Source organism: Dryobates pubescens, chromosome 9, assembly GCF_014839835.1.
Source record: "Dryobates pubescens isolate bDryPub1 chromosome 9, bDryPub1.pri, whole genome shotgun sequence".
NCBI lineage: Eukaryota > Metazoa > Chordata > Aves > Piciformes > Picidae > Dryobates > Dryobates pubescens.
This window is the reverse complement of record NC_071620.1, coordinates 43,683,325-43,707,825: the sequence shown is the minus strand read 5'-3', so window position 1 is coordinate 43,707,825 and position 24,501 is coordinate 43,683,325. Positions and strand designations below refer to the sequence as shown.

The window sequence follows — 24,501 nt, the reverse complement described above, 5'->3', positions numbered from 1 at the left end:
TCTTCTTGGGCCCTCACTACAAGAAGGACACTGAGGGCTGGAGCAGGGCCAGAGAAGGGCAACGAAGCTGGGGAAGGGTCTGGAGAGCAGGGCTGGGGAGGAGCAGCTGAGGGAGCTGGGGGTGTTCAGTGTGGAGAGAAGGAGGCTGAGGGAGACCTCATTGCTCTCTGCAGTCTCAGGTGATAGGAGAGGAAATGTCCTGGAATTGTGCCAGGGCAGGGTGAAGTTGGAGAGGAGGAAAAATTTCTGTGCTGCAGGAGTGGTCAGGGACTGGCACAGGCTGCCCAGGGGGTGGTGGCGTCCCCATCCCTGGCAGTGTTCATGGCACCTGTGGCCATGGCACTTGGGGACAGGGTTTGGTGGCCCTGGTGGTGCTGGGCTGATGTTGGACTGGATGCTCTCAGAGGGTACTTCCAGCGTGTCGTTCAGAGCCAGCTGGCAGCACAGACTGGTTGCTGTGCAGCAGGACGTGCAGCAGAACCTGCAGCACCCCGCTGGGTTTGCTGCTGCTGTAGCAGCCACCCCTGTAGCACCGCTGCTCTTGGGGAAGCTGCAGGGAGCTACCTGAGCCTTCAGCTGGCCCCCCGGGGGGTGGGCTCCTGTCTGCTGCTGGCCTGGGTGTCCTCGGAGCCCCCGGGCCCCTGTACAGATACAGCCCCGCGGCGTTCATCGGTGCCACCTCGCCAGTGCCCGCGGGCGGCCTCCGGGGACCGCGGCAGGGATCTGGCTCCCAAAGCCCCGCGGCAGGGCCGGGGGCTGCAGCACGGCCGCGGGCTGCGGCAGGGATCCGGTTCCCAAAGCCCCGCGGCGGGGTCCGGCCGCTGCCTGCCTGCCGTCCGCCGCTGCCTGCCTGCCGTCCGCCTGCCGTCCGGGCGGCCCCGGCCGCCATTGGCGGAGCTGCGGCGCTCACTGTGGCGTCACGGCCGGGCCGGAGCCTGCCGCTGCCGACCGCCCCCGGGCGCGGCGTGCGGAGCGGGATGGCGGCCGGCGGAGCCCGGGGAGCAGGTGGGGAGGCAGCGGCGGACGGGAGGGCAGGGGGACGGGGGGACGGACGGAGGGACAGACCGCGCCGGGCGCTCGCGTTCCCGCTGATCGCAGCGGGGCGCGGCTGGCGGAGCCCCCCCGGCGCAGCGAGCCGGTGGCCGGGGCGGGGATGCCGGGGCGGGGATGCCGGCGGGCGGAGCGGGGCGGAGCGGCGCCGGGCTCACTCCCGCCCCGTCCCCTCGGCAGGTCCCGGCCCTGGGCGAGAGGCCGCGGCGCTGCATCGCGAGCGGCAGCCCCTGCGCGACTGAAACTCGGCGGACGGCGGCCGCCCGGCGTGAGCGGACCCGGGGCGAGGTCCCCGCCGGCCCCCGCCATGGAGGCGAGCGGCGCGGCGGGGCCGCTGGTGCCGGTGCAGCAGCTGGCGGCCTGGGGCGCGGCGGGGGCCATGGTGTTCGGCGGCGTGGTGCCCTACATCCCGCAGTACCGGCAGATCCGCCGCACGCAGAACGCCGACGGCTTCTCCACCTACGTCTGCCTGGTGCTGCTGGTGGCCAACATCCTGCGCATCCTCTTCTGGTGAGTGGGCGCCGCCCGGACCGTGGGGCTGTGTGGGGCCGCCCGGGGCCGCGCCGCCAGCCGTGGGGCTGTGCGCTGGGATACCCGAGGGCATTTGCTGCTTGCTGGCGTTTTCCTCCGGCCCGAGAGCTGAACGCTGGCTGGCAGCGCTGGGTGAATCCGCAGCGGTAAACGCTGCCAGCCCTGCCAGCTCTGGCTGCCGGTGCCCTGCTGTGCCGGGAGGCCACTTCTGATCCGGTCGATAAAGAGAGGTTTGCTCTGTCCGGCCTGTTTGCTTGCTGACTGCGTGTGTTGCCCTGACCTGCAGGGGTGCCCGGGCTGGGGCATCTGCCACCTCTTTGGGCAGCCTGGCCCAGGCTCTCCCCACGCTCCGTGTAACAGATGCCTTTTTTCCAGTCTAAATCTCCCTGTTTGAGTTCAAACCATCACCCCTTGTCCTAGTGCACTTTCCTGGGATGCCAGCTGGCTTCCTAGGGAGTCTGAGCCCCATAGGTGGTTCTAGAGCTCCCTGCACAGCTACCGATGCCAAGGCTGTGCCTTGGGTAAGCAGGCAGAAGGTGGGCAGCCCTCTAAAGCAAATTCCTCCTGTTCTCAGCAGCACTGTCAACATTTCAAATCCAGTCTGTGTCCATGCTTAGGTCCTGTGCTGCTGGACAAAGGAAATGTACCTGGGGGGTGGGCGAATTGCATTCACTTCTACTCCTGATAAATTCTTACAGCACCAGAGAGGAGGCAGTCTGGGAAATGCCTGCAACTAAGAGCAGTTACTCTGAGAGCATTTTAACGACAAAAGGCTGCTTCGGGTGCCACAAAGAACCGGTCCTTGATGGGCTGTATCCTGGCTTGGTTTCCGTTTTGCTTTCAAAGCTGACTCCTGAAGTAGGAGGAGATTGTGGGAGGGAGAGCAGAAGGGAAGTGGTGGAGCTGGCAGGGGCAGGGGAGGAGAAGAGCTGGGGCTGGCAGTTGGAGAGCTGGGAAGTGACTGCAGGCAGGTGAAGGGGACAGAGGCTCTGCAGCCAGGGGAGCTGCTGGTAGGGCCTGGGGCACCTGGGTTAGTGCAACTGGGACAGGAGGCAAGGCCGAGTCGATTTGTGGTGCCTGTGTGAGAGATGAGCGCAAACCAGCAGCATCTCAGTGCCTGTGTGAGAGATGAGCAGAGCAGAGCAGTCACTGGGAGTGAGGAGGAGCTGCCCTCTGTGGCAGTGCTCCAGGCTCTGCCACACTCCAGCAGGGAGAGACTGCAGCCGTGTTGGCAGGATCAGGGCATTCCCGATGGGATTTGAGCCACTCCCTGCCACATACCAGCTGTGTGTGGGCTCTGGGCATGTTGGAGCTCAGGGGTGGTGGTACAGGATGACCTCACCAGGGGCAGAGGTGTGCCTGGGGCACCCCATGAGGGGCAGAGGTGTTGTAGTTAACACCAGGCTCTCTCCTTCTGGGCTCTGCTGAACACAAAGGCAAAGAGGATCTGCACAGTGGCGATTCTGTGTTCCCCAAGAGAGTGTTTTGATTCCTGGTAGTTCTTCATCCACTCCAGTGGGACATGAGAGTATTTTGGGGGCTGGATAGCATGCCTGGGTGCATGGATGGTAGCAGGAAGATGGAGCAGGAGCCTGTGATGTGTGTGAGGGTGTTTGAAAGGTGCCCCCCGAGCAGCCTGGCAGCTCATCTCTCCTGTGAGCTGCTTGGTGTCACCCGGAGCTGGGCCACAGCACTCCGCACCGGTGCAGCTCTGTCTGTAGTGCTTGTGGGAGCAGCTGGCATGTTTGGGTTATTTTGCTGCAGATGCAGTAAATGATCTGTCCCATGCTTGTGCTGGCCCCCAACAGCTTGCCCCAGGGTGGCTGCCAGGATGCCAGGAGCTGAGGTTGCTCCTTCCCTTCATCAGGGCAGCCCTGACCTTGAGCCATCTCTGCGGACAGCTCCTCTGACACAGAGCTGCTGCTCTCGGCTGGGTTTAGTTCCCTTTCATTATCCCTGGTTGCTGGGGCTGTGATTTGTGCCAGGTTCATCCCTCCTGAGCAATCTCTGATCCAGAAGCAGTGCTGAGATCCCTGCAAGCTGTGCTTGGCAGAAGGGTTGTGCTGCTCCCCAGGCTGTGGCTGGGGCAGGCTCAGGCTCAGGCTGTGTCTGGAGGAGGTTCAGGGTTAGCTCCAAAGGCATTTCTGAAACCTCCTTCTGCTCTGCTAGACCTTGGGCACCTCAGCTCTGGGGGCACTCCCCTTGGTTCTTCCTTGCTGTGAACTCATTCCCTTAATCCCTAGCTGTGAATTAATTTCCTTGGTTTTTGCTGGCTGGGAATTCCCTTACTTCCCACTTGTGAGCTGATCCTCTTTCATTTCCCTACTTGTCAACTGATTCCCTTTTCATTCCTAGCTTGAATTCCTTCCCTTAATTTTCCTACTGCTGATTTTTCCCCCTTACTCTCCCAGCTCTGAATCCATTCCCTTCCTTTTCCCATCTGTGGATCCCTTTATTCCTGCCAGTGAAGGGGCAGGTTCCAGAGGTTCCCAGAGCTGTACCTGGTTACCCCCCAGGTTTTCTGTTTGCTTTTTGAGGTCTGGCCTTGCAGTGGGTGAGGTTTGACCTTTCCTCTCCCCTCCCAGCAGGATTTGATCCCTGCTCTGCTCCACGTGCCTGGTGTGTCAGCAGCTGGGGCTGAGCTGTGGCTCCGTGACAGCAGCAGCTGACATCAAGGCTACCAAACCTGTCTGCAGCTCCCTGCTGCCACTCTTCCTCTTCCTCCCAGCCAGGAGGAGTTGAGCCATCTCTGAAGGCGTGGAGGCTCAGTGCAGAGCCTTTCCTCCCTGTCCTGTCCCTTGGTTTCAGGGTGCACCCAGAGAGCTGCTGGCTGCTGGGGACAGCAGCACCTCACCCACCAAGGACGTTTTCCTGCTCCTCTGAGCCAGTGTCTTAACATGTCCTCTTCAGAGGCAGAGGCTTTGCTTTCCCTCAGGTGTGCCTGGCCTTGCCCTGCTCCAGCAGAGAGCTGCATGCCAGAGCCTGGCGAGGCAGCAGTGGAAGAGGTCTCCAGGAGTGAAGGCTGCGGGTGGCAGCAGGGGGCATGGCTCCACGCTGCACCCCTGCTGCAGAGGCAGTGCAAGCTGTGCTGGGCAGCCTTGTGCTGACTCTGTGGAGTCCTTGGCCCCTGGGAGGAGCACTGGGGGCAAAAATGTGTTTTGGGAGAGCAGAGAAGCCTGTGCTGAGGGCTGCAGACAATGGGGCTCTGTCTGCCAGGATGTGAGGCAGGCTTTGTGCTGGGCCTGGCCCTGGTGCCCAGTTAGCTCCATGCCTGCTGCTGATCTGCTGTTGGCAGTCCATGAAACGTCTCAGGGCTGCTTTGGGCTGCCAGGGTGGCTGCTGCTCATGCTGTGTGGTGGGCATCAGCTGCTCCTTTGGCCTTCTGTACACCTCACAGGGCACGGTGCACCTTCTGACCTGCTCAGCCTGGAGCAGGTTGGTGCTGTGGGAAAGGAGGGGCAGGCAGTGCCAGCCTCCCTGGCATTCTGGTGCCCGTGGAGATGCCTGGCATGCTTCAAAGCACCTCCCAGCAGCACCGATGCCCTCTGCATTTCCAGCAGGTCACCTCAGTACCATTCCTCTTAGCTGGCATTTTGTGGGACCTGCCAGGACTGGCTCTGGCTTCTGGCACTGGTGCTGAGGGACACCCCAAGCCTTACTGTGCTTGAACCTTCAGGTGGTGAATCACCTGCCCAGGCTCTCCTGGGCTGTACTGAAGCAGCTTGGCCCTGGAGCTCACCAGTGCCCAAGGTGGGCACAGGTCCTTGGTTGCTCTGGCCTGCAGCCTCCCAGCTGAGTAGCTTTGCATGGCCATGGTCAGGGACAGGACCTAGGAGGTGGGGGAGAGTTGTGTGCTGGGTTGGGAGTGGAAATGCACAGCAACTTCCTTGTGAGTGTTCCCTCTCTCCCCCTTGCTTTATTTTTGCCTTTTAAACAGATGAGAGAAGTCCAAAGAAGAGAAAAGTGACCCTGGGCAGGCCTCATCTGTGCCATGGAATCACAGAGCCAGAGAGGGGCTTGGGCTGGGCTGGGCTGGGAGGAACCTTCAAGCTCATCCAGTTCCACTTGCCCTGGAATGGGCAGGAACACCTCCCACTAGCCCAGGCTGCTCCAGGCCCCCTCCAGCCTGGCCCTGGTGTGGTGTGATGCAAGAGGAAAGCTCAGGAGCCAGTCCTGGTGTGGAATTCTCCTGCTCTGAGCCCAGGCTGCTCATACAAGCTGGCATCCCTGTGCCTCTCACTGGAGGATGCTCAAGCTGGGGTGAACCATCTCAGGGGTCCAGGAGCACGAGGGGGCAGCGTGGTTGGGGTGGGGGTGGTCTGCTTGCACCACCAGCACTCAGCTGCTCCTCAGAGACCTCTCAGGAGCAGAGCAAAGCAAACCTCTTGTGCTTGCCCTGTGCACCACTGGCAGTGGGGAAAAGGCCCAGGCTGGAGCAGCAGGAGCAGTGCCAGGGGATTAGGGCAGAGCAGGGGATTACAGCTCTCCTTAATGACTAATTAGCCCTTGCTGTGTCTTGAGCAGTCACTGCTGCTGCCTCCAGCACCCTGAGCCCTGCTGAGGCTGCTGAGATGCTGATGGGACCTGAGCCTCTCCTCCCCTTCAGCTGCACCTCTGGCAGGAGCAGGCTGTGTGGTGTGACCTCTGTTGCCCTTGGCTGGAGGGCTCTGGAGAGCTTCTGGAGGTGCTGGGAGCTCTTTGGAGCTCCTGAGAGCTGCAGAAGTTCCACCTTACCCTTCCTGGCTGCTGAGAGTTTTGTTTCACTTCTTTTCCCCCAGTTTTGAGGGGGGACAGGGTCTGCAGTGGTAGTTCATAGAGACATGGAATGGGTTGGGTTGGAAGGGACCTTGAAGATCATCCAGTTCCAAGCCCCTGCCATGGGCTCCTGCCAGTGGGCAGCAGGGGCTGAAAGATCTTTGGGATCCTGGGCATGGGCCATGGGCTGTGTCCTGCTCCCTGCATCCCCTCCTGGTGCGGGGAAAGCCCTCTCCAGAGTGCATTCTCTCTGCCTGGCTCTCCATGCCACAGCTCTGTTCCTCCTTGCTCCCTCACAGTGCCCCCCGAGTGTGCTGTGCCATGGCTCTCACTGGGCCACCATAATCCATCAGCAGGAGGGAGAGGGAGGTCAGGAAGGGGCTTGTCCTCCAGTGGCTGCTGCTGGTGCCTGGGGCAGTGCTGAGCAGGCCCTGGGTGCTCCTCTGCTTGTCCTTAGCTGGGTGCTGAGCTCTCAGCAAGGACTGCAGGAGGAGGAGTTCACGGCAGGGTCCCCTTCTCCTGTGTGCCAGGTCCCAGCTGATGCCAGCCTGTGGGTGGTTGATGCCCTGGGCACCTGGCAGAGCCTTCTGCACCCCCATCAGGCAGGGTGTGCCACAGCCCCACCTCAGCTCTCTGTGGAACATGCAGGGGGAACCCAGGAGTCACAGAATCAACACTCAGGTTGGAGACCCTCAGGACCACCAAGGCCAACCCAGAACCCTGCTCTGCAAGGCTCAGCCCTAAACCACAGCCCCAAGCACCACATCCAGACCACCCTGGAACACAGCCAGGGGTGGTGACTGCACCACCTCCCTGGGCAGCACATTCCAATCCCTGACCACTCCTGCTGGGAAAACTTCCCCAGCGAGCTGTGCCCAGGAGGGGAGGGCAGGAGAGGACAAATTCTGTGTGCTGGCTTCCCACATCTTTGGGACCTCCCAGCTCTGGGCCAAACTGGGCACAAGCTGATGGACTGGGCAGTATGTCCTGTGGCCCTGGCCTGGCACAGCATGCCAGGGCTTGGCAGGGGGCCTCTGGAGGTGATGGAGTCCAAGATCCCTGCCAGGGTCACCTGGAGGAGGTCACTCAGATGTCCTGAGGTAGACCACGAAGGAGATAGAACCACAGCACTGCCAGGGCTGGAAGGGACCCCAAGGCTCAGCCAGTCCCAACCCCCTGCCACGGGCAGGGACACCTCACACCACAGCAGGTTGCTCACAGCCACCTCCAGCCTGGCTGCAAACACCTCCAGGCAGGAGGCTTCCACCACCTCCCTGGGCAGCCTGTGCCAGGCTCTCACCACCCTCATGGGCAACAACTTCTTCCTCACATCCAATCTCAATCTCCCCACTTCTAGTTTTGCTCCATCCCCCCCCAGTCCTATCCCTGCCCAACACCCTACAAAGTCCCTCCCCAGCTTTCTTGGAGCCCCCTTCAGATCCTAGAAGGCTGTAAGAAGGTCTCCTGGGAGCCTTCTCTTCATCCCTGCTGGGGTTTGCCCCTGCAGGTGCCCCAGGGCTGGGGGTGGCCCCACAGGCTGCCTGCCCCCGGGAGGTACTGCAGCTGTGCCCTCTGTGCAGGTTTGGCTGGCACCTCGAGGCCCCCCTGCTGTGGCAGAGCATCACCCTGTGCCCTCTGTTGCAGGTTTGGCAGGCACTTCGAGGCCCCCCTGCTGTGGCAGAGCATCATCATGATCATCACCATGCTGCTGATGCTGAAGCTGTGCACCGAGGTGCGGGTGGCCAACGAGCTCAGCGCCAAGCGCCGCTGCTTTGCAGGTCAGTGCCAGGGCCCTGGGCAGGGCTGGCAGCTGCATGGGGGCACCAGCCCTGCCTGAGCTGCCAGCCAGGCTCCCTCCTCCCTCCTTCCTCCTTCACTTCTCTCCCAGGTAAAGCTGTGGAGGTTTCCTTTCAGCTGACTCTTGGCGGAGCCCAGGGCAGAGCTCTCCCCAGTCCTGTGCGTGCAGCCTGCTCCCTGTGCCCTTCTGCTGGGCCACAGGGTCTGAGGTTCTTGTGCAGCAGAGGAGATTCTGTGCAGCTGTGCCCTGTGCCAGGCTGGGATGTGGCCTGTGCCAGGCTGGGGTGTGCCTGTGCCCTGCTGTCACACAGGGCTCAGCTCTGCCTGCTGAGCTGCTGCCTCTCAGGGCAGGAGGTGCTGTGAGCCTTTTGTCTGCCCTTGCCTCAGGCTTTGCCGTGGCCTTGGCTGGCACTTAGGGACCTTTCTCACTCATGTTGGTGGTTAGTTGATCTTTAGGCATTGATAACTGCAGTCAATGGGCTTCAGGCTCTCCATCTGTTCCCTTCCCATGCCCCCTCCCCGGTGACCACAGCAGATACCCACAGCCACCCTCCGCAGGCAGCAGCTGCTGCTGTGCAGGAGGGTCCTTAGTTCCTAGCTAAGGAAGCTGCCTGCACCCCCTGTGCCTTGGGGCTGTCAGGTGAGCTCCTGTGGCAGAGGAGTTTCCTCCAGCTCCCAGCCAGGAGCTGCTGTGTTCTCAGGGCTGTTAGCCTGGCAGGGTGGAAAACCACTTCCAGACAGGTCCAGCAGCAGTTAAGGCTCAGGAAGCCTTTGGAGGGGCATGTCTGCTTTCTGCCTCCACTGCTTTCTGTGCCAGGGGGGTGAGAAGTGGCAGAAAGGTTTCTCTATTTGCCCTCTCTGAGGGCAGTTCTGCTACTGCACAGTTACTCCAGAGCAGCTTTGCCCCAGTGCTCTGCAGGCTCCCTGGCTGGTGTCTGGGCAAAGAGGGAGGCTGTGCAGTTCAGTCTGTAGCCTCCTGCAGACAGCTGTGCCTGACAGCTCCCAGAGCACCATCAGACTGTCCCCTAGCAGCTCAGGGAGCCTCCTCAGGCCTCCACTCTGTCCTCTGCCCCTCCTGCTGACCCCCAGCCCTGTGTTCAGCTGGAGAGGTTGATCTGACCTGCCTGTGGCCCTCCCTTGTTCCCATCCAAGGCTTGCAGCCTCCCCCACGCTCCGGGAAGAGCCAAAGCCTCCCCTCTGCCCCTGGCTGGCTGTCAGCAAGCCCAGCTGTGTGCAGAGCTCCCTTCAGGAGCAGGAGCAGGGCTTGGACAGCCCCAGTGCTGCACCTCGCCCGGCCCTGCTGTTCTGTGCTGCTCCAGGCAAGCTCTGCTCACTTGGCTCCCTCACAGCCTGCTGGAGGGGGGAGCAGCTGGGTCCTGATGAGCCCTGCCCCAGGGCAAGGGGCACAGCAGCACTGCTGATGATCACAGGGCTGGAACTGCAGGAGGTCTCCCTGAAATCAGTATGGAAGCATTTGCCCCTCCCTGCCTTTCATCCTCTCTTCAACACCTCTGTAACTGCTTCAGTGCAGGCTGCAGCCCTGGGGAAGTGACCACAGCTGTCCTTAGTCACTGCCCAGTGCTGTGCTGCTGGCTCAGGACAGAGGCTGGAGGTGCAGTGGTGGTTTGCTCCTTACAGACCCAGGTTTGGCTCTTTTGTGGTGTGGTGTTGTGGCAGTTCTGGGGCATGGCTTGGGGGAGCTGCCATGCTGGAGAGCAAGATGTGAGAGCCTGGCACAGGCTGCCCAGGGAGGTGGTGGAAGCCTCCTGCCTGGAGATGTTTGCAGCCAGGCTGGAGGTGGCTGCGAGCAACCTGCTGTGGTGTGAGGTGTCCCTGCCCATGGCAGGGGGCTGGGACTGAGTGGTCCTCGAGGTCCCTTCCAGCCCTGGCAGTGCTGTGTGCCTGTGCCATGCCTGCAGCAGCAAGGGCAGGCTGTGGCCAGGTGCTCACAGGCACAGCTGGGATCTGGTGAGTGCTGGCAGCAGAGGCAGGCCTGAGCAGTTTGTGTGTTCCTGGGCAGACAAGGACCCCCCCAAAAAGCCTTCCATCTCCCCTCAACAGGTGCCCAGGACTCTGTGAGAGGTGCTGAGCTGCCTGGCTGTGTGCAGTGCACTGCAGAGCACTGGGCAGTGCCTGTTGGCAGTGCCCAGCCCCTGCAGCAGGAGGGCTCTGGTGCTGGCATAGGAAGATCTTTGCCTCTGGTCACTCCCTTCCAGCTGCTGGTTGTCCTGCCCTGCTGCCAGCCTGGACATTCTCACAGCAGCCTGAGCCCATGGGGAGCTCTGGGCTGGGCACCCTGCAGCAGAGGTGGTGTGCAGCTGGCAGAGGAGGAACAGACCGGAGAGCCTCAGCAGGCAGCATGGTTGCAGCCAGGGTCTGCTCTCTCCTTCTGCATAGGCCTGGCTTAAGCTCAGGCTTTGGGCAGTTGTTGCAGAGCAGCACTGTGCACAGGAGGCACCTGGTCCTGGCTGGCTCTGGGGTTGCAGCTCCATCTCTGCACACCTGGACCTGGCTGAGGTGGCAGCTGGTGCCCTGTGAGCCTGGGCAGGCTCTCCAGCAAGGCTGCTTCATCCCTGCCCCCAGGGACTCCACTGGGCTCTGCAGGGAGACAGCACTGAGGCTGCTCTGAGTGAGTGCTGCCCTGAGTGCTGCCCCTCAGCCCTCTCTTAACACCCTGGGGGGTAGCCTGACAGACAGCTTGCAGACTAAACCTGCTGTCATGTCCTGGCTGGGCTGTGGTGTGAGCAGAGCTGGATGGACTGACTGCCTGCCAGCCCCAGGGGTGGACTGACTGCCTGCCAGGTGTGACTGACAGCCCCACTGCTGGCCTAACCCCCTGTCTGTCTGTCTCTCCTGCCTTTGCCTGTTTCTCCTCACCTGTTTCTCTCTGTAGCTGCAGACAGTAAGGATGAAGAGGTGAAAGCAGCACCCAGGAGGTCCTATCTGGGTATGTACTGTGCACCGCCACGCTGCATGGCCCTGCCTCTCAGCTGCCCCTGCCCTGCTTGGCTGCTCTGGGTGACCCTTGCATGGCTGGGGAGTGCTGGCATGGCCCTTCCTGGGCAGAATAAGCCCTGCTGCATGGTTCTCACTGGTAATATTTGCTTTGAATGTCCCACTCCTCCTTTTAGCTTTTCACCAGGGGAAACATGCTTGCAGCTCTTGCTCAGGCTTGGGAGGCAGCTGAATTCCCTTCCTTGTGTGGCCCAGGGCTGTCTGCCTTCCTCCTTCTGCAGGCCAGACCAGCAAAACATGGCAGGGGCAGCAGGGGCCACCTGTGCAGGCTCCTACCCCTCCTCTTCCAGCCCTGACTCTGGAGGAGACTGCAAGGGACAGGAGACTCTTTCAGCACTCTCCAGAATGCAGGATGGGGAAGTGCCCACAGGACCTGATGGCCAGGCACAATGGGGACAGCTCTGCTTGCTATGAGCCCTCACCAGGACAGCCTCAAACAGTGGCCTGGGAGGCAGATGTGCTGCAGCTGAGAGCTTCTCCCTTCAGAGCTGGTTCTGTGCTCTAAGCTGAGAGCTTCCCCCTTCAGAACTGGTTCTGTGCTCTCCAAGCTGAGAGTCTCCCCCTTTAGAGCTGGTTCTGTGCTCTCCAAGCTGAGAGTCTCCCCCTTTAGAGCTGGTTCTGTGCTCTAAGCTGAGAGCTTCTCCCCCTTCAGAGCTGGTTCTGTGCTCTCCAAGCTGAGAGTCTCCCCCTTTAGAGCTGGTTCTGTGCTCTAAGCTGAGAGTCTCCCCCTTTAGAGCTGCTTCTGTGCTCTAAGCTGAGAGCTTCCCCCTTTAGAGCTGGTTCTGTGCTCTAAGCTGAGAGCTTCCCCCTTTAGAGCTGGTTCTGTGCTCTAAGCTGAGAGCTTCTCCCCCTTCAGAGCTGGTTCTGTGCTCTAAGCTGAGAGCTTCTCCCCCTTCAGAGCTGATTCTGTGCTCTAAGCTGAGAGTCTCCCCCTTTAGAGCTGGTTCTGTGCTCTCCAAGCTGAGAGTCTCCCCCTTTAGAGCTGGTTCTGTGCTCTAAGCTGAGAGCTTCCCCCTTTAGAGCTGGTTCTGTGCTCTAAGCTGAGAGTCTCCCCCTTCAGAGCTGGTTCTGTGCTCTAAGCTGAGAGCTTCCCCCTTCAGAGCTGGTTCTGTGCTCTAAGCTGAGAGTCTCCCCCTTTAGAGCTGGTTCTGTGCTCTAAGCTGAGAGCTTCCCCCTTTAGAGCTGGTTCTGTGCTCTAAGCTGAGAGCTTCTCCCCCTTCAGAGCTGATTCTGTGCTCTAAGCTGAGAGCTTCCCCCTTCAGAGCTGGTTCTGTGCTCTAAGCTGAGAGTCTCCCCCTTTAGAGCTGGTTCTGTGCTCTAAGCTGAGAGTCTCCCCCTTTAGAGCTGGTTCTGTGCTCTCCAAGCTGAGAGTCTCCCCCTTTAGAGCTGGTTCTGTGCTCTAAGCTGAGAGCTTCCCCCTTCAGAGCTGGTTCTGTGCTCTCCAAGCTGAGAGCTTCCCCCTTCAGAGCTGGTTCTGTGCTCTAAGCTGAGAGCTTCTCCCCCTTCAGAGCTGGTTCTGTGCTCTAAGCTGAGAGCTTCTCCCCCTTCAGAGCTGATTCTGTGCTCTAAGCTGAGAGTCTCCCCCTTTAGAGCTGGTTCTGTGCTCTCCAAGCTGAGAGTCTCCCCCTTTAGAGCTGGTTCTGTGCTCTCCAAGCTGAGAGTCTCCCCCTTTAGAGCTGGTTCTGTGCTCTAAGCTGAGAGCTTCCCCCTTCAGAGCTGGTTCTGTGCTCTAAGCTGAGAGCTTCCCTCTTCAGAGCTGGTTCTGTGCTCTCCAAGCTGAGAGTCTCCCCCTTTAGAGCTGGTTCTGTGCTCTAAGCTGAGAGCTTCCCCCTTCAGAGCTGGTTCTGTGCTCTAAGCTGAGAGTCTCCCCCTTCAGAGCTGGTTCTGTGCTCTCCAAGCTGAGAGTCTCCCCCTTTAGAGCTGGTTCTGTGCTCTAAGCTGAGAGCTTCCCCCTTCAGAGCTGGTTCTGTGCTCTAAGCTGAGAGCTTCCCTCTTCAGAGCTGGTTCTGTGCTCTCCAAGCTGAGAGTCTCCCCCTTCAGAGCTGGTTCTGTGCTCTAAGCTGAGAGTCTCCCCCTTCAGAGCTGGTTCTGTGCTCTCCAAGCTGAGAGTCTCCCCCTTTAGAGCTGGTTCTGTGCTCTAAGCTGAGAGTCTCCCCCTTCAGAGCTGGTTGTGTGCTCTCCAAGCTGAGAGTCTCCCCCTTCAGAGCTGGTTCTGTGCTCTCCAAGCTGAGAGTCTCCCCCTTCAGAGCTGGTTCTGTGCTCTCCAAGCTGAGAGTCTCCCCCTTTAGAGCTGGTTCTGTGCTCTAAGCTGAGAGCTTCTCCCCCTTCAGAGCTGGTTCTGTGCTCTAAGCTGAGAGTCTCCCCCTTCAGAGCTGGTTCTGTGCTCTCCAAGCTGAGAGTCTCCCCCTTCAGAGCTGGTTCTGTGCTCTAAGCTGAGAGCTTCCCCCTTCAGAGCTGGTTCTGTGCTCTCCAAGCTGAGAGCTTCCCCCTTCAGAGCTGGTTCTGTGCTCTAAGCTGAGAGCTTCTCCCCCTTCAGAGCTGGTTCTGTGCTCTAAGCTGAGAGCTTCCCCCTTCAGAGCTGGTTCTGTGCTCTCCAAGCTGAGAGCTTCCCCCTTCAGAGCTGGTTCTGTGCTCTAAGCTGAGAGCTTCTCCCCCTTCAGAGCTGGTTCTGTGCTCTAAGCTGAGAGCTTCCCCCTTCAGAGCTGGTTCTGTGCTCTCCAAGCTGAGAGTCTCCCCCTTTAGAGCTGGTTCTGTGCTCTTAGCTGAGAGCTTCTCCCCTTTTAGAGCTGGTTCTGTGCTCTAAGCTGAGAGCTTCCCCCTTCAGAGCTGGTTCTGTGCTCTCCAAGCTGAGAGTCTCCCCCTTCAGAGCTGGTTCTGTGCTCTCCAAGCTGAGAGCTTCCCCCTTCAGAGCTGATTCTGTGCTCTAAGCTGAGAGCTTCTCCCCCTTCAGAGCTGATTCTGTGCTCTAAGCTGAGAGCTTCTCCCCCTTCAGAGCTGGTTCTGTGCTCTAAGCTGAGAGCTTCCCCCTTTAGAGCTGGTTCTGTGCTCTCCAAGCTGAGAGTCTCCCCCTTTAGAGCTGGTTCTGTGCTCTAAGCTGAGAGCTTCCCCCTTCAGAGCTGGTTCTGTGCTCTCCAAGCTGAGAGTCTCCCCCTTCAGAGCTGGTTCTGTGCTCTAAGCTGAGAGCTTCCCCCTTCAGAGCTGATTCTGTGCTCTAAGCTGAGAGCTTCTCCCCCTTCAGAGCTGGTTCTGTGCTCTAAGCTGAGAGCTTCCCCCTTCAGAGCTGATTCTGTGCTCTAAGCTGAGAGCTTCTCCCCCTTCAGAGCTGATTCTGTGCTCTAAGCTGAGAGCTTCTCCCCCTTCAGAGCTGGTTCTGTGCTCTAAGCTGAGAGCTTCCCCCTTCAGAGCTGGTTCTGTGCTCTAAGCTGAGAGCTTCCCCCTTCAGAGCTGGTTCTGTGCTCTCCAAGCTGAGAGTCTCCCCCTTCAGAGCTGGTTCTGTGCTCTAAGCTGAGAGTCTCCCCCTTCAGAGCTGGTTCTGTGCTCTCCAAGCTGAGAGCTTCCCCCTTCAGAGCTGGTTCTGTGCTCTCCAAGCTGAGAGTCTCCCCCTTCAGAGCTGGTTCTGTGCTCTCTAACTTGCTGGAGGAAGAGGAATTGTTCCAGCCTGGACAGGCAGCTTTAGCCCTGTGCTGGTCACTTGCTTTGAAGTTAGATGAGCTTCACCTTGGGGAAGCACTGGCTGGAGGCTCAGAGGTTCCTCAGGGCTCATCCTGATCTCCCCTCTCAGATGTAGAAGCCAAGCCAGCAGCTTTTGCTGCCTGCCTGCCTGCCTGCAGTGTTTGCACAGCAGCTTTTCCTTTTGTCTTTGCACAGCTCCTTGTGTCTTTGCAGAACTGTTCTCTTTCCTGGCCTCTCACCCTGTTTGTTCTCCTGTTTGCTGCCATCCTGGTTTGTAGCCCTCCTCACTGGCTTGTGACACTAACCCATGGATGCCACCTCGGGGCAGTCCTGCCTGTGCTCCTGTTGGCTTTTAGTGGTGCTCAGTGCTTGGTGTGCAGTGCCTGGGCTGGCAGCAGCTCTGTGTGCCCCTGGTGAGGGCTGAGTGGGTGGTTTGGAAGTGCTTCAGGTAGTTAAAGTTAAACAGAAATAAGTCACTGAGTCTGTGGCCTTTTGCTCCTGCCACAGTTCTCTCCTGTTTGGTTTTCTTTTACATACTGTTATTTGTTTGCTTGGGCTTTGGTTTTGTTGGTTGGGGTTTGTGTGTTCAAAAGCCACTTGCTCAGTAGTTTGATAGCTGCAAGCCCTGAGGCTTGCAGGAGAAAGCACCACCCCGCTCAGCCCAGCTGGCCTGCGCCTGAGCTCTCTGGTTAATAAATCTTACTTGCAGTTTAGACTTGCCCAGCAGTGTGAGGTGGATGGAATGGTCCCTGGGCACCAGGACAGCCTCACACTCCTGGGGTGGGTTGGGTGCTCTGCTGGGTGGTCTCAGACCAGCCTCACACTCCCCCTGCCTCGCTGGCTCAAAGCTGCCTTGGCCCCCGGAGGCCGAGGGAGGATTTGCTGGGGGTTGGTTTCTTTGTTGTCCCTTGATTGGGGATGTTTGAGAGCAGAAGTGTCCTGAGCTCCACTAAACCGCAGCTTTCCCAGGTGCTTGTGTTGAGCCCCGGGGGTGCTGGAGGAGCAAACCCAGCAAGGCTGTGCCCCAGGGAGGCTGCAGCCTTGGGAGCTGCCGAGGGTGGAGGGGCAGGCACAGCTGCTTGGCTGTGGTCTGTTTTTCCCAAGCAGATGTTTGAACATTTTGAAGGCCACCTGTGGTAGATAAGGGCTTCCCTTCCTCCTCTGCAGCTGTGTCTAGAGCTTGCCCTGTGGCTCAGCCTTGGACTTTGCTTTTTGGCTTACAGAAGGAGTTAGCCATAACTCACACCTTCAGTTCCTGCCCCCTCTCTTGACGCCCTCGGGGCATCATCTGGCAAGGACCCTGGAGGTGATTTTAGGCTTTGGGGGCTACCTCGTTTTAAAACTGTTGGTCACAGAAGCACAGGCTGGTGGGGGGTGGAAGGGACCTTCATAGCATCCAGCCCAGCCCCCTGCTACCGCAGGGGCACCCAGGGCAGGGCACCCAGAGCACATCCAGGGGTGGTTGGAAGCTCTCCAGAGCCGGAGACTCCACAGCCACTCTGGGCAGCCTGCTCCAGCCTCCAGCAGCCTCACACCAAAGAGTTTCCTCTTTATGCTCAAGTGAGGCCTCCTGGCTCCCAGTTTGTGCCCGCTGCTCCTTGTCCACTGACAAGAGTCTGGCCCTAGCCTCTTGCCCCCACCTTTGAGCTCTTGCTGAGCACTGAGGTTTCCCCTCTCAGGATACTCTCCTGTGGGTTTAGAGGTGGGTGTGCAGCTTGGCATGAGCCATGGGGCACCGGGGCAGCTGTGGGTCACCAGAGGAACCGTGCGGTACCAGAGGGACCTTGGGGCGCTGGGGGAGCCGTGTGGCACAGGGGTATTGCTGGCCAGGCTCCCGGTGGTGGCTGCGGCGATCCCCGGCGAGCGGCGATTGCGGAGTGCGGAGCGCTGACGGCATCCGGCCACAGGAGGGCGCTCCTGAGCCGCAAGCCCAGCCGCAAGCCCAGCCGCAAGCAAAGGCAGCCTGGGGCAGGGGCAGCCTGGGGCAGGGGCAGTCTGGGGCAGGGGCAGCCTGGGGCAGGGGCAGTCTGGGGCAGGGGCAGCCTGGGGCAGGGGCAGCATGGGGCAGGGCAGCATGGGGCAGGGCAGCATGGGGCAGGGGCAGCCAGGGGCAGGGCAGCATGGGGCAGGGGCAGCCTGGGGCAGGGGCAGCCTGGGGCAGGGGCAGTCTGGGGCAGGGGCAGCCTGGGGCAGGGGCAGCCAGGGGCAGGGGCAGCATGGGGCAGGGGCAGTCTGGGGCAGGGGCAGTCTGGGGCAGGGCAGCATGGGGCAGGGGCAGCCAGGGGCAGGGGCAGCATGGGGCAGGGCAGCATGGGGCAGGGGCAGCCTGGGGCAGGGGCAGTCTGGGGCAGGGGCAGCCTGGGGCAGGGGCAGCCAGGGGCAGGGGCAGCATGGGGCAGGGCAGCATGGGGCAGGGGCAGCATGGGGCAGGGCAGCATGGGGCAGGGGCAGCCTGGGGCAGGGGCAGCATGGGGCAGGGCAGCCAGGGGCAGGGGCAGCCTGGGGCAGGGGCAGCCAGGGGCAGGGCAGCATGGGGCAGGGGCAGCCAGGGGCAGGGGCAGCATGGGGCAGGGGCAGCCAGGGGCAGGGGCAGCATGGGGCAGGGGCAGCCTGGGGCAGGGCAGCATGGGGCAGGGGCAGCCAGGGGCAGGGCAGCATGGGGCAGGGGCAGCCAGGGGCAGGGGCAGCATGGGGCAGGGGCAGCCTGGGGCAGGGCAGCATGGGGCAGGGGCAGCATGGGGCAGGGGCAGCCAGGGGCAGGGGCAGCATGGGGCAGGGCAGCATGGGGCAGGGGCAGCCTGGGGCAGGGGCAGCATGGGGCAGGGCAGCCAGGGGCAGGGGCAGCCTGGGGCAGGGGCAGCATGGGGCAGGGCAGCATGGGGCAGGGGCAGCCAGGGGCAGGGGCAGCCTGGGGCAGGGGCAGCATGGGGCAGGGCAGCATGGGGCAGGGGCAGCCTGGGGCAGGGGCAGCCTGGGGCAGGGCAGCATGGGGCAGGGCAGCCAGGGGCAGGGGCAGCCAGGGGCAGGGGCAGCCTGGGGCAGGGGCAGCCAGGGGCAGGGGCAGCCTGGGGCAGGGGCAGTCTGGGGCAGGGGCAGCCTGGGGCAGGGGCAGTCTGGGGCAGGGGCAGCCTGGGGCAGGGGCAGCATGGGGCAGGGCAGCATGGGGCAGGGGCAGCCTGGGGCAGGGGCAGCCTGGGGCAGGGCAGCATGGGGCAGGGGCAGCCTGGGGCAGGGCAGCATGGGGCAGGGGCAGCCTGGGGCAGGGCAGCATGGGGCAGGGCAGCCAGGGGCAGGGGCAGCCAGGGGCAGGGGCAGCCTGGGGCAGCGCAGCCTGGGGCAGGGGCAGCCTGGGGCAGGGCAGCATGGGGCAGGGGCAGCCTGGGGCAGGGCAGCATGGGGCAGGGCAGCATGGGGCAGGGGCAGCCTGGGGCAGGGCAGCATGGGGCAGGGGCAGCCTGGGGCAGCGCAGCCTGGGGCAGGGGCAGCCTGGGGCAGGGCAGCATGGGGCAGGGGCAGCCTGGGGCAGGGCAGCATGGGGCAGGGCAGCATGGGGCAGGGGCAGCCTGGGGCAGGGGCAGCCTGGGGCAGGGCAGCATGGGGCAGGGCAGCATGGGGCAGGGGCAGCCTGGGGCAGGGCAGCATGGGGCAGGGGCAGCCAGGGGCAGGGGCAGCATGGGGCAGGGGCAGCCTGGGGCAGCGCAGCCTGGGGCAGGGGCAGCCTGGGGCAGGGCAGCATGGGGCAGGGGCAGCCAGGGGCAGGGCAGCATGGGGCAGGGGCAGCCAGGGGCAGGGGCAGCATGGGGCAGGGGCAGCCTGGGGCAGGGCAGCATGGGGCAGGGCAGCCAGGGGCAGGGGCAGCCAGGGGCAGGGGCAGCCTGGGGCAGGGCAGCATGGGGCAGGGGCAGCCAGGGGCAGGGGCAGCCTGGGGCAGCGCAGCCTGGGGCAGGGGCAGCCTGGGGCAGGGCAGCATGGGGCAGGGGCAGCCTGGGGCAGGGCAGCATGGGGCAGGGCAGCATGGGGCAGGGGCAGCCTGGGGCAGGGCAGCATGGGGCAGGGGCAGCCTGGGGCAGCGCAGCCTGGGGCAGGGGCAGCCTGGGGCAGGGCAGCATGGGGCAGGGCAGCATGGGGCAGGGGCAGCCAGGGGCAGGGGCAGCCTGGGGCAGCGCAGCCTGGGGCAGGGGCAGCATGGGGCAGGGGCAGCCTGGGGCAGCACAGCCTGGGGCAGGGGCAGCCTGGGGCAGGGGCAGCCTGGGGCAGGGCAGCCTGGGGCAGGGCAGCATGGGGCAGGGCAGCCTGGGGCAGGGGCAGCCTGGGGCAGGGGCAGCCTGGGGCAGCACAGCCTGGGGCAGCACAGCCTGGGGCAGGGGCAGCATGGGGCAGGGCAGCATGGGGCAGGGGCAGCCGGGGCAGGGGCAGCCAGGGGCAGGGGCAGCCTGGGGCAGCACAGCCTGGGGCAGCACAGCCTGGGGCAGGGGCAGCCTGGGGCAGCACAGCCTGGGGCAGGGGCAGCCTGGGGCAGGGGCAGCCTGGGGCAGGGCAGCCTGGGGCAGGGGCAGCCTGGGGCAGGGCAGCCTGGGGCAGGGGCAGCCTGGGGCAGGGCAGCCTGGGGCAGCACAGCCTGGGGCAGGGCAGCATGGGGCAGGGCAGCATGGGGCAGGGGCAGCCTGGGGCAGGGCAGCCTGGGGCAGGGGCAGCCTGGGGCAGCACAGCCTGGGGCAGGGGCAGCCTGGGGCAGGGGCAGCCTGGGGCAGGGCAGCCTGGGGCAGCACAGCCTGGGGCAGGGACAGCCTGGGGCAGCACAGCCTGGGGCAGGGGCAGCCTGGGGCAGGCAGGGAGCTCCAGGTTCTCCAAGAGGGCCTGGAGAGTGCAGGGGATGTGAAGGTCAGGCCAGTGTGGTGGCTTTAGGTAGCTGTGGTCTGCTCTGAGGGGCTGGGGCCTGGGTCTGGTTTTGTCTGCCCTGGGCTGGAGCTGTGCTCAGCAGTGGCACTGTGGCTCACCCATGCTGCCAGCTGCACAGGGCACTGGGGGTTGGGGGCTCAGGGGCAAGACCTTCAGACTCAGTGCAGCTTGGTAGCTGCTGCTCTTCAGGGTGATGAAATGAAGCTACACAGAGGGCTCAGGGGCAAACTGTGCCAAGTCCAGAGACAGGGCACGGGGACTGGGAGCTCTTCTCTGGCCTCCAGCAGGAGGAGGAACCAAACCAAGCTAACTGGGAGCTGGGATGGTGCAGACTGAGGCAGGGGTGGGTGCAGGGCCGGCAGGTGGGTGCAGAATTGGCGAGGTCAGGGCGCAGCATCAGCGGCAGGGGAAGCTGAGAGCTGGGTCAGTCATTGCTGGGATGGCAGAGGCCTTGCTTCACTTTCCCTGCAGGGGCTGGCAGGGCTGAAATGCTGCTTCGCTATAAATAAGGAGGCTGCCTGGACTCTTGTGTCACCCCCAGATGGAAGCTGATGCTGTGAGCTCCTCTGTGTCACTTGGCTCCCGTCCCACAGCAGCCCCTCCAGCTGCTGCTCCTGTCGGGGCCTGCCTGCCCCTAACCATGGCCCTGCGATGCTGCCTCTGCCTGCTTGGCATTCCTGGGGCCTGACACACAGTCTGCCTGCTGGGGGGGGCTTCAGCTCAGCTTTCTTCAGCCTCAGCCCATGCAGGCTGCCTCCACTCAGTGCATGAAGCTCCCAGCAAGCTGCTCCTCTGCCAGCACCCATGGGGTCCTGCAGCACCCAAGGGATCCTGCAACACACCTCTCATCCATCAAAGGGAGACCTTGTCTCAAGTGGGCAGGTTAGGGAGCTCAGGCTTGGGTGGTGAGCTGCAGAACCTCTCTCTGCAGCTGGTGCAGGGCAGCCCAGGAGCTCAGGCTTGGGTGGTGAGCTGCAGAACCTCTCTCTGCAGCCCAGGAGCTCGGTGCCTGGCAGGCACCGTGGGAGCTGCTGCAGCTGTTCAGGGCCATGAGCTCCTGGCTGGCTTTGGGCAGGATGAGGAGCTGGTGGCTGCAGGGAGCTGTGCAGGCACTGCCTCCCCCCTGCAGCAGGGAGGGGCAGGTGTGACCTGGCAGCCTGGGAGGTGTTTGGTGTCAGGCTCTGCGTTGGTCCTGTCAGAAGAGGGCTGATGTCTGCTGGGGGTGTAAGCCACCCCCACCCCCAGTGTGAGTGATGCATTCGGAGCTGTGTTCTGCCCTGCACCCCAGCTGGCACAGCCCTGGGCACTGCCTGCTGTCCTCTGGCTGTTCTCTTGGGGGCAGTTGTGGCTGCAGCTGCTGCAGAGAGCTCTGCAGGGTCACAGCCCTGGGTTTGGTCCTGGTCTTGCAACTCCTCCTGTGCATTTCATTTTCCTTTAGGGGCCTGTGGAAGCCTGGTTGGCCTTCACTACGGCCCTGGGTGGGGGAGTGGAGACTCAGCAGCACCACTTGGAGCTCAAGAGAGCCTCAAGGCTCTGCTGCTGCAGCTGAGGCCCTGGGAGGGTTTCCTCACCTCTGCCCTTGGAAATGAGGCTCTCAGGCAGAAGGTGCTCAGTGGCTTCTCGTCACTGCCGGGGCCTCGGCTGCCTCCCAGCAGGCTCAGGGACCTTGCTGCGTGGTGCTGGCAGGCTCTGGCCAGGTGCTGCTTGTGCTGTGGTGCTGCAGGCACCTCCGGGGCGCTTCACCCCTGGTGCCTTGGTAGCTTGTGAGGCTTTGTCTGGTTGCTCGTGGAGCACCCCCGGGATGCTTCCCAAAGGCTTTCGTTGGCAGATGGAGTTGTCTGGGTTTCATCTTCAGCCTTCTCCTGGTGTTCTGCTACCTCCCAAGGCTGACAGTGCCCCCTCGTGCTTCCCAGTGCCTCCTTCCACCCTGAGCAGCCCCTGGCCGCGGCAGGGAGGGGCTGCAGGGAGGGGCTGCAGGGAGGGGCCGCGGCAGGGAGGGGCTGCGGCAGGGAGGGGCTGCAGGAGGGAGGGGCCGCGGCAGGGAGGGGCCGCGGCAGGAAGGGGCTGCAGGAGGGAGGGGCCGCGGCAGGGAGGGGCCGCAGGAGGGAGGGGCCGCAGGAGGGAGGGGCCGCGGCAGGGAGGGGCTGTGGCAGGGAGGGGCTGCAGCAGGGAGGGGCCGCGGCAGGGAGGGGCTGCAGCAGGGAGGGGCTGCGGCAGGGAGGGGCTGCAGCAGGGAGGGGCCGCGGCAGGGAGGGGCCGTGGCAGGGAGGGGCCGCGGCAGGGAGGGGCTGCAGCAGGGAGGGGCCGCAGCAGGGAGGGGCCGCGGCAGGGAGGGGCTGCAGCAGGGAGGGGCCGCGGCAGGGAGGGGCCGCAGGAGGGAGGGGCCGCGGCAGGGAGGGGCCGCAGCAGGGAGGGGCCGCGGCAGGGAGGGGCTGCGGCAGGGAGGGGCTGCAGGGAGGGGCCGTGGCAGGGAGGGGCTGCAGCAGGGAGGGGCCGCAGCAGGGAGGGGCCGCAGGAGGGAGGGGCCGCGGCAGGGAGGGGCCGCGGCAGGGAGGGGCTGCAGCAGGGAGGGGCCGCAGGAGGGAGGGGCCGCGGCAGGGAGGGGCCGCAGGAGGGAGGGGCCGCGGCAGGGAGGGGCTGCAGCAGGGAGGGGCCGCGGCAGGGAGGGGCCGCAGGAGGGAGGGGCCGCGGCAGGGAGGGGCCGCAGGAGGGAGGGGCCGCGGCAGGGAGGGGCCGCGGCAGGGAGGGGCTGCAGGCTGCAGCTGCGGCTCCTGGAGGCGGGGGTGCCGGCGCTGTGTTGCAGACATGGACCTGCGTCACTTCTGGCACTGGAGCCGGTTTGCAGACTACCTGCAGTGCCTGCTGAGCTTCGGGGGGCTGGCAGGGTCCCTCACCTACCTCTGCCTGGACTCCCCGCTCTTCGTCGAGCTCCTGGGCTTCACCGCCGTCTTCAGCGAGGCCCTGCTGGGGCTGCCGCAGCTCTACCGCAACTACCGCAACAGCTCCACCGACGGCATGAGGTGCGCCCCGCCCCGCCCCGCCCCGCCCCGCCCCGCCCCGGCAGCCTCTGCCGGCCCCACGCACGGGGCTGGGGGAGGGGGGCTCAGGATCAGGGCTGGGGTGGGGGAGATCAGGACCAGGGCTGGGGGAGGGGAGCTCAGGATCAGGGCTGGGGTGGGGGAGATCAGGACCAGGGCTGGGGGAGGGGAGCTCAGGATCAGGGCTGGGGTGGGGGGGGCTCAGGATCAGGGCTGGGGTGGGGGAGCTCAGGATCAGGGCTGGGGGAGGGGAGCTCAGGATCAGGGCTGGGGTGGGGGAGATCAGGGCTGGGGGGGGGGGGAGCTCAGGATCAGGGCTGGGGTGGGGCTGCTGCTGGGGGTCCTGGCAGCCTTTCAGCTCTGGCTTGGTGCCCTGCTGGGTGTCCCCAGCCTCTTGTCTAGCTCAAGCTCTTCCCTTCTGCTCCGCAGTGTCAAGATGGTGCTGATGTGGACCAGTGGGGACACCTTCAAGACTGTTTACTTCATCCTGAACCAGGCCCCTTTCCAGTTCTCCATCTGTGGGCTGCTGCAGGTGCTTGTGGACATGGCCATCCTGCTGCAGGTCTACCTGTACAGCTCCTACCCTCAGAAGCCTGTGTCCCACCCCACACACCCAGCCAGCACCAAGGCCCTGTGAGGCCACAGCTCAGGCTGCCGTGGGGTCAGCCAGGGCAGGTCCTGCTCTGCTGTGTGCAGAGCTGGGAGCGAGGACTGGAGCCTGGCTGCACCTCCAGCTGGGGAGGTGGTGGCACCTCAGAACTGCGTTGTGTGGGGTGGGCACCTCCCTTATCCCTGCATCTACACCCAAAGCCTTAGCACCCACAGGTGTGTGCAGTGACTCCCAAGGGCCGGATGGCCTCTGGGCTTAGTGCTCCTCAGGAGTGCCACAGCACAGCAAGGGGTCTGGCACTCGTCCCCTCTGCACCACCTGAGGGCTGTGTCTTGGCAGGAAGGCTGGGGGGCATCTGCTGGCAGCCAGGGGCAGGGCAGAAGCAGCTGCAGGATCTTTGGTCCCCTAGGGGGGTGTCTGCTGGGCAGGAAGGTGAGGGTGGGAGGCCCTGCAGAGCTGAGCAGCCAGGGATGGGCCAGGCACAGGCAGTGTGGAGCAGCAGGGTGCTGGGGGGGGGCAGGAGAGCTCCCACGGTGTGGCAGGTGACACAGCATGGTGGGGGCAGTGTGGAGGGTGCTGGAGCCATGCTCAGAGCAGGCACAGCCAGGGGAGCCCTCAGCCAGCAGCAGGAGGCTGCAGGTGACCTGCCTGGTGCTGTGGGGCAGTGGGCTCGGGCAGCAGCTCTGCTCCTGCAGCTGTGCCAGGACAGAGCTGGGCACAGGGTGTCCCTCACAAAGCTGTGTGTTGCCAGCTGCTGCTCTCAGAGGGAGAGCCACAGAGCAGCTCAGGAGGGAAGGGAAAGTGCTGGAGCCAAAGTTTGGTCTGCTGGGGCTGAGGGCCATGGCACACTGTGTGACAGGGCAGGAGCCAGGTTGGGGGGGCTGTTCCTTGCACTGACCCAGCAAGGAAGGGGTCCCCACGTCCCTGCCTCTGCCTGAGCAGCTCTGTGCTTGGGCTGTGCAAGCTGAGGCAGCTCAGTTAGGAATGTCTGTGGTGGCTGCAGGACCCCCTGGGCAGCTGCAGGGGCTGTGGACCCCCCGAGGGCTGTGGAGCAGCCCCTGGGCTGTGGCCAGCAGCTGCCGTGGGCCTGCCCTGCGCGGTGGGAGGCGGCCAGAGCAGGGCAGCTCCGGGAGC

At 63.5% G+C, this 24,501-nt stretch overlaps 1 protein-coding gene across 1 annotated transcript; it reads left to right on the top strand.

Moving 5' to 3' along the window:
• Nucleotides 1-1,302: 1,302 nt before the first annotated feature.
• SLC66A2 (solute carrier family 66 member 2) lies at nucleotides 1,303-24,206 on the top strand. Its single transcript, XM_054164317.1, has 5 exons — nucleotides 1,303-1,560; nucleotides 7,981-8,114; nucleotides 11,027-11,080; nucleotides 22,523-22,739; nucleotides 23,187-24,206. Exons 1-5 carry the CDS (start codon nucleotides 1,358-1,360, stop codon nucleotides 23,392-23,394), a joined length of 816 nt encoding a protein of 271 aa, XP_054020292.1. The 5' UTR covers nucleotides 1,303-1,357; the 3' UTR covers nucleotides 23,395-24,206.
• The last annotated feature ends 295 nt before the right edge of the window (nucleotides 24,207-24,501 follow it).

What these genes read in the sequence shown, in the direction of transcription:
- SLC66A2 (XM_054164317.1), top strand. Translation starts at nt 1,358, where the DNA reads ATGGAGGCGAGCGGCGCGGCGGGGCCGCTGGTGCCGGTGCAGCAGCTG. An exon ending in CAAGCGCCGCTGCTTTGCAG is followed by an intron (nt 8,115 to 11,026) that starts GTCAGTGCCAGG and finishes TTCTCTCTGTAG; the next exon opens with CTGCAGACAGTAAGGATGAA. An exon ending in ACCCAGGAGGTCCTATCTGG is followed by an intron (nt 11,081 to 22,522) that starts GTATGTACTGTG and finishes GCTGTGTTGCAG; the next exon opens with ACATGGACCTGCGTCACTTC.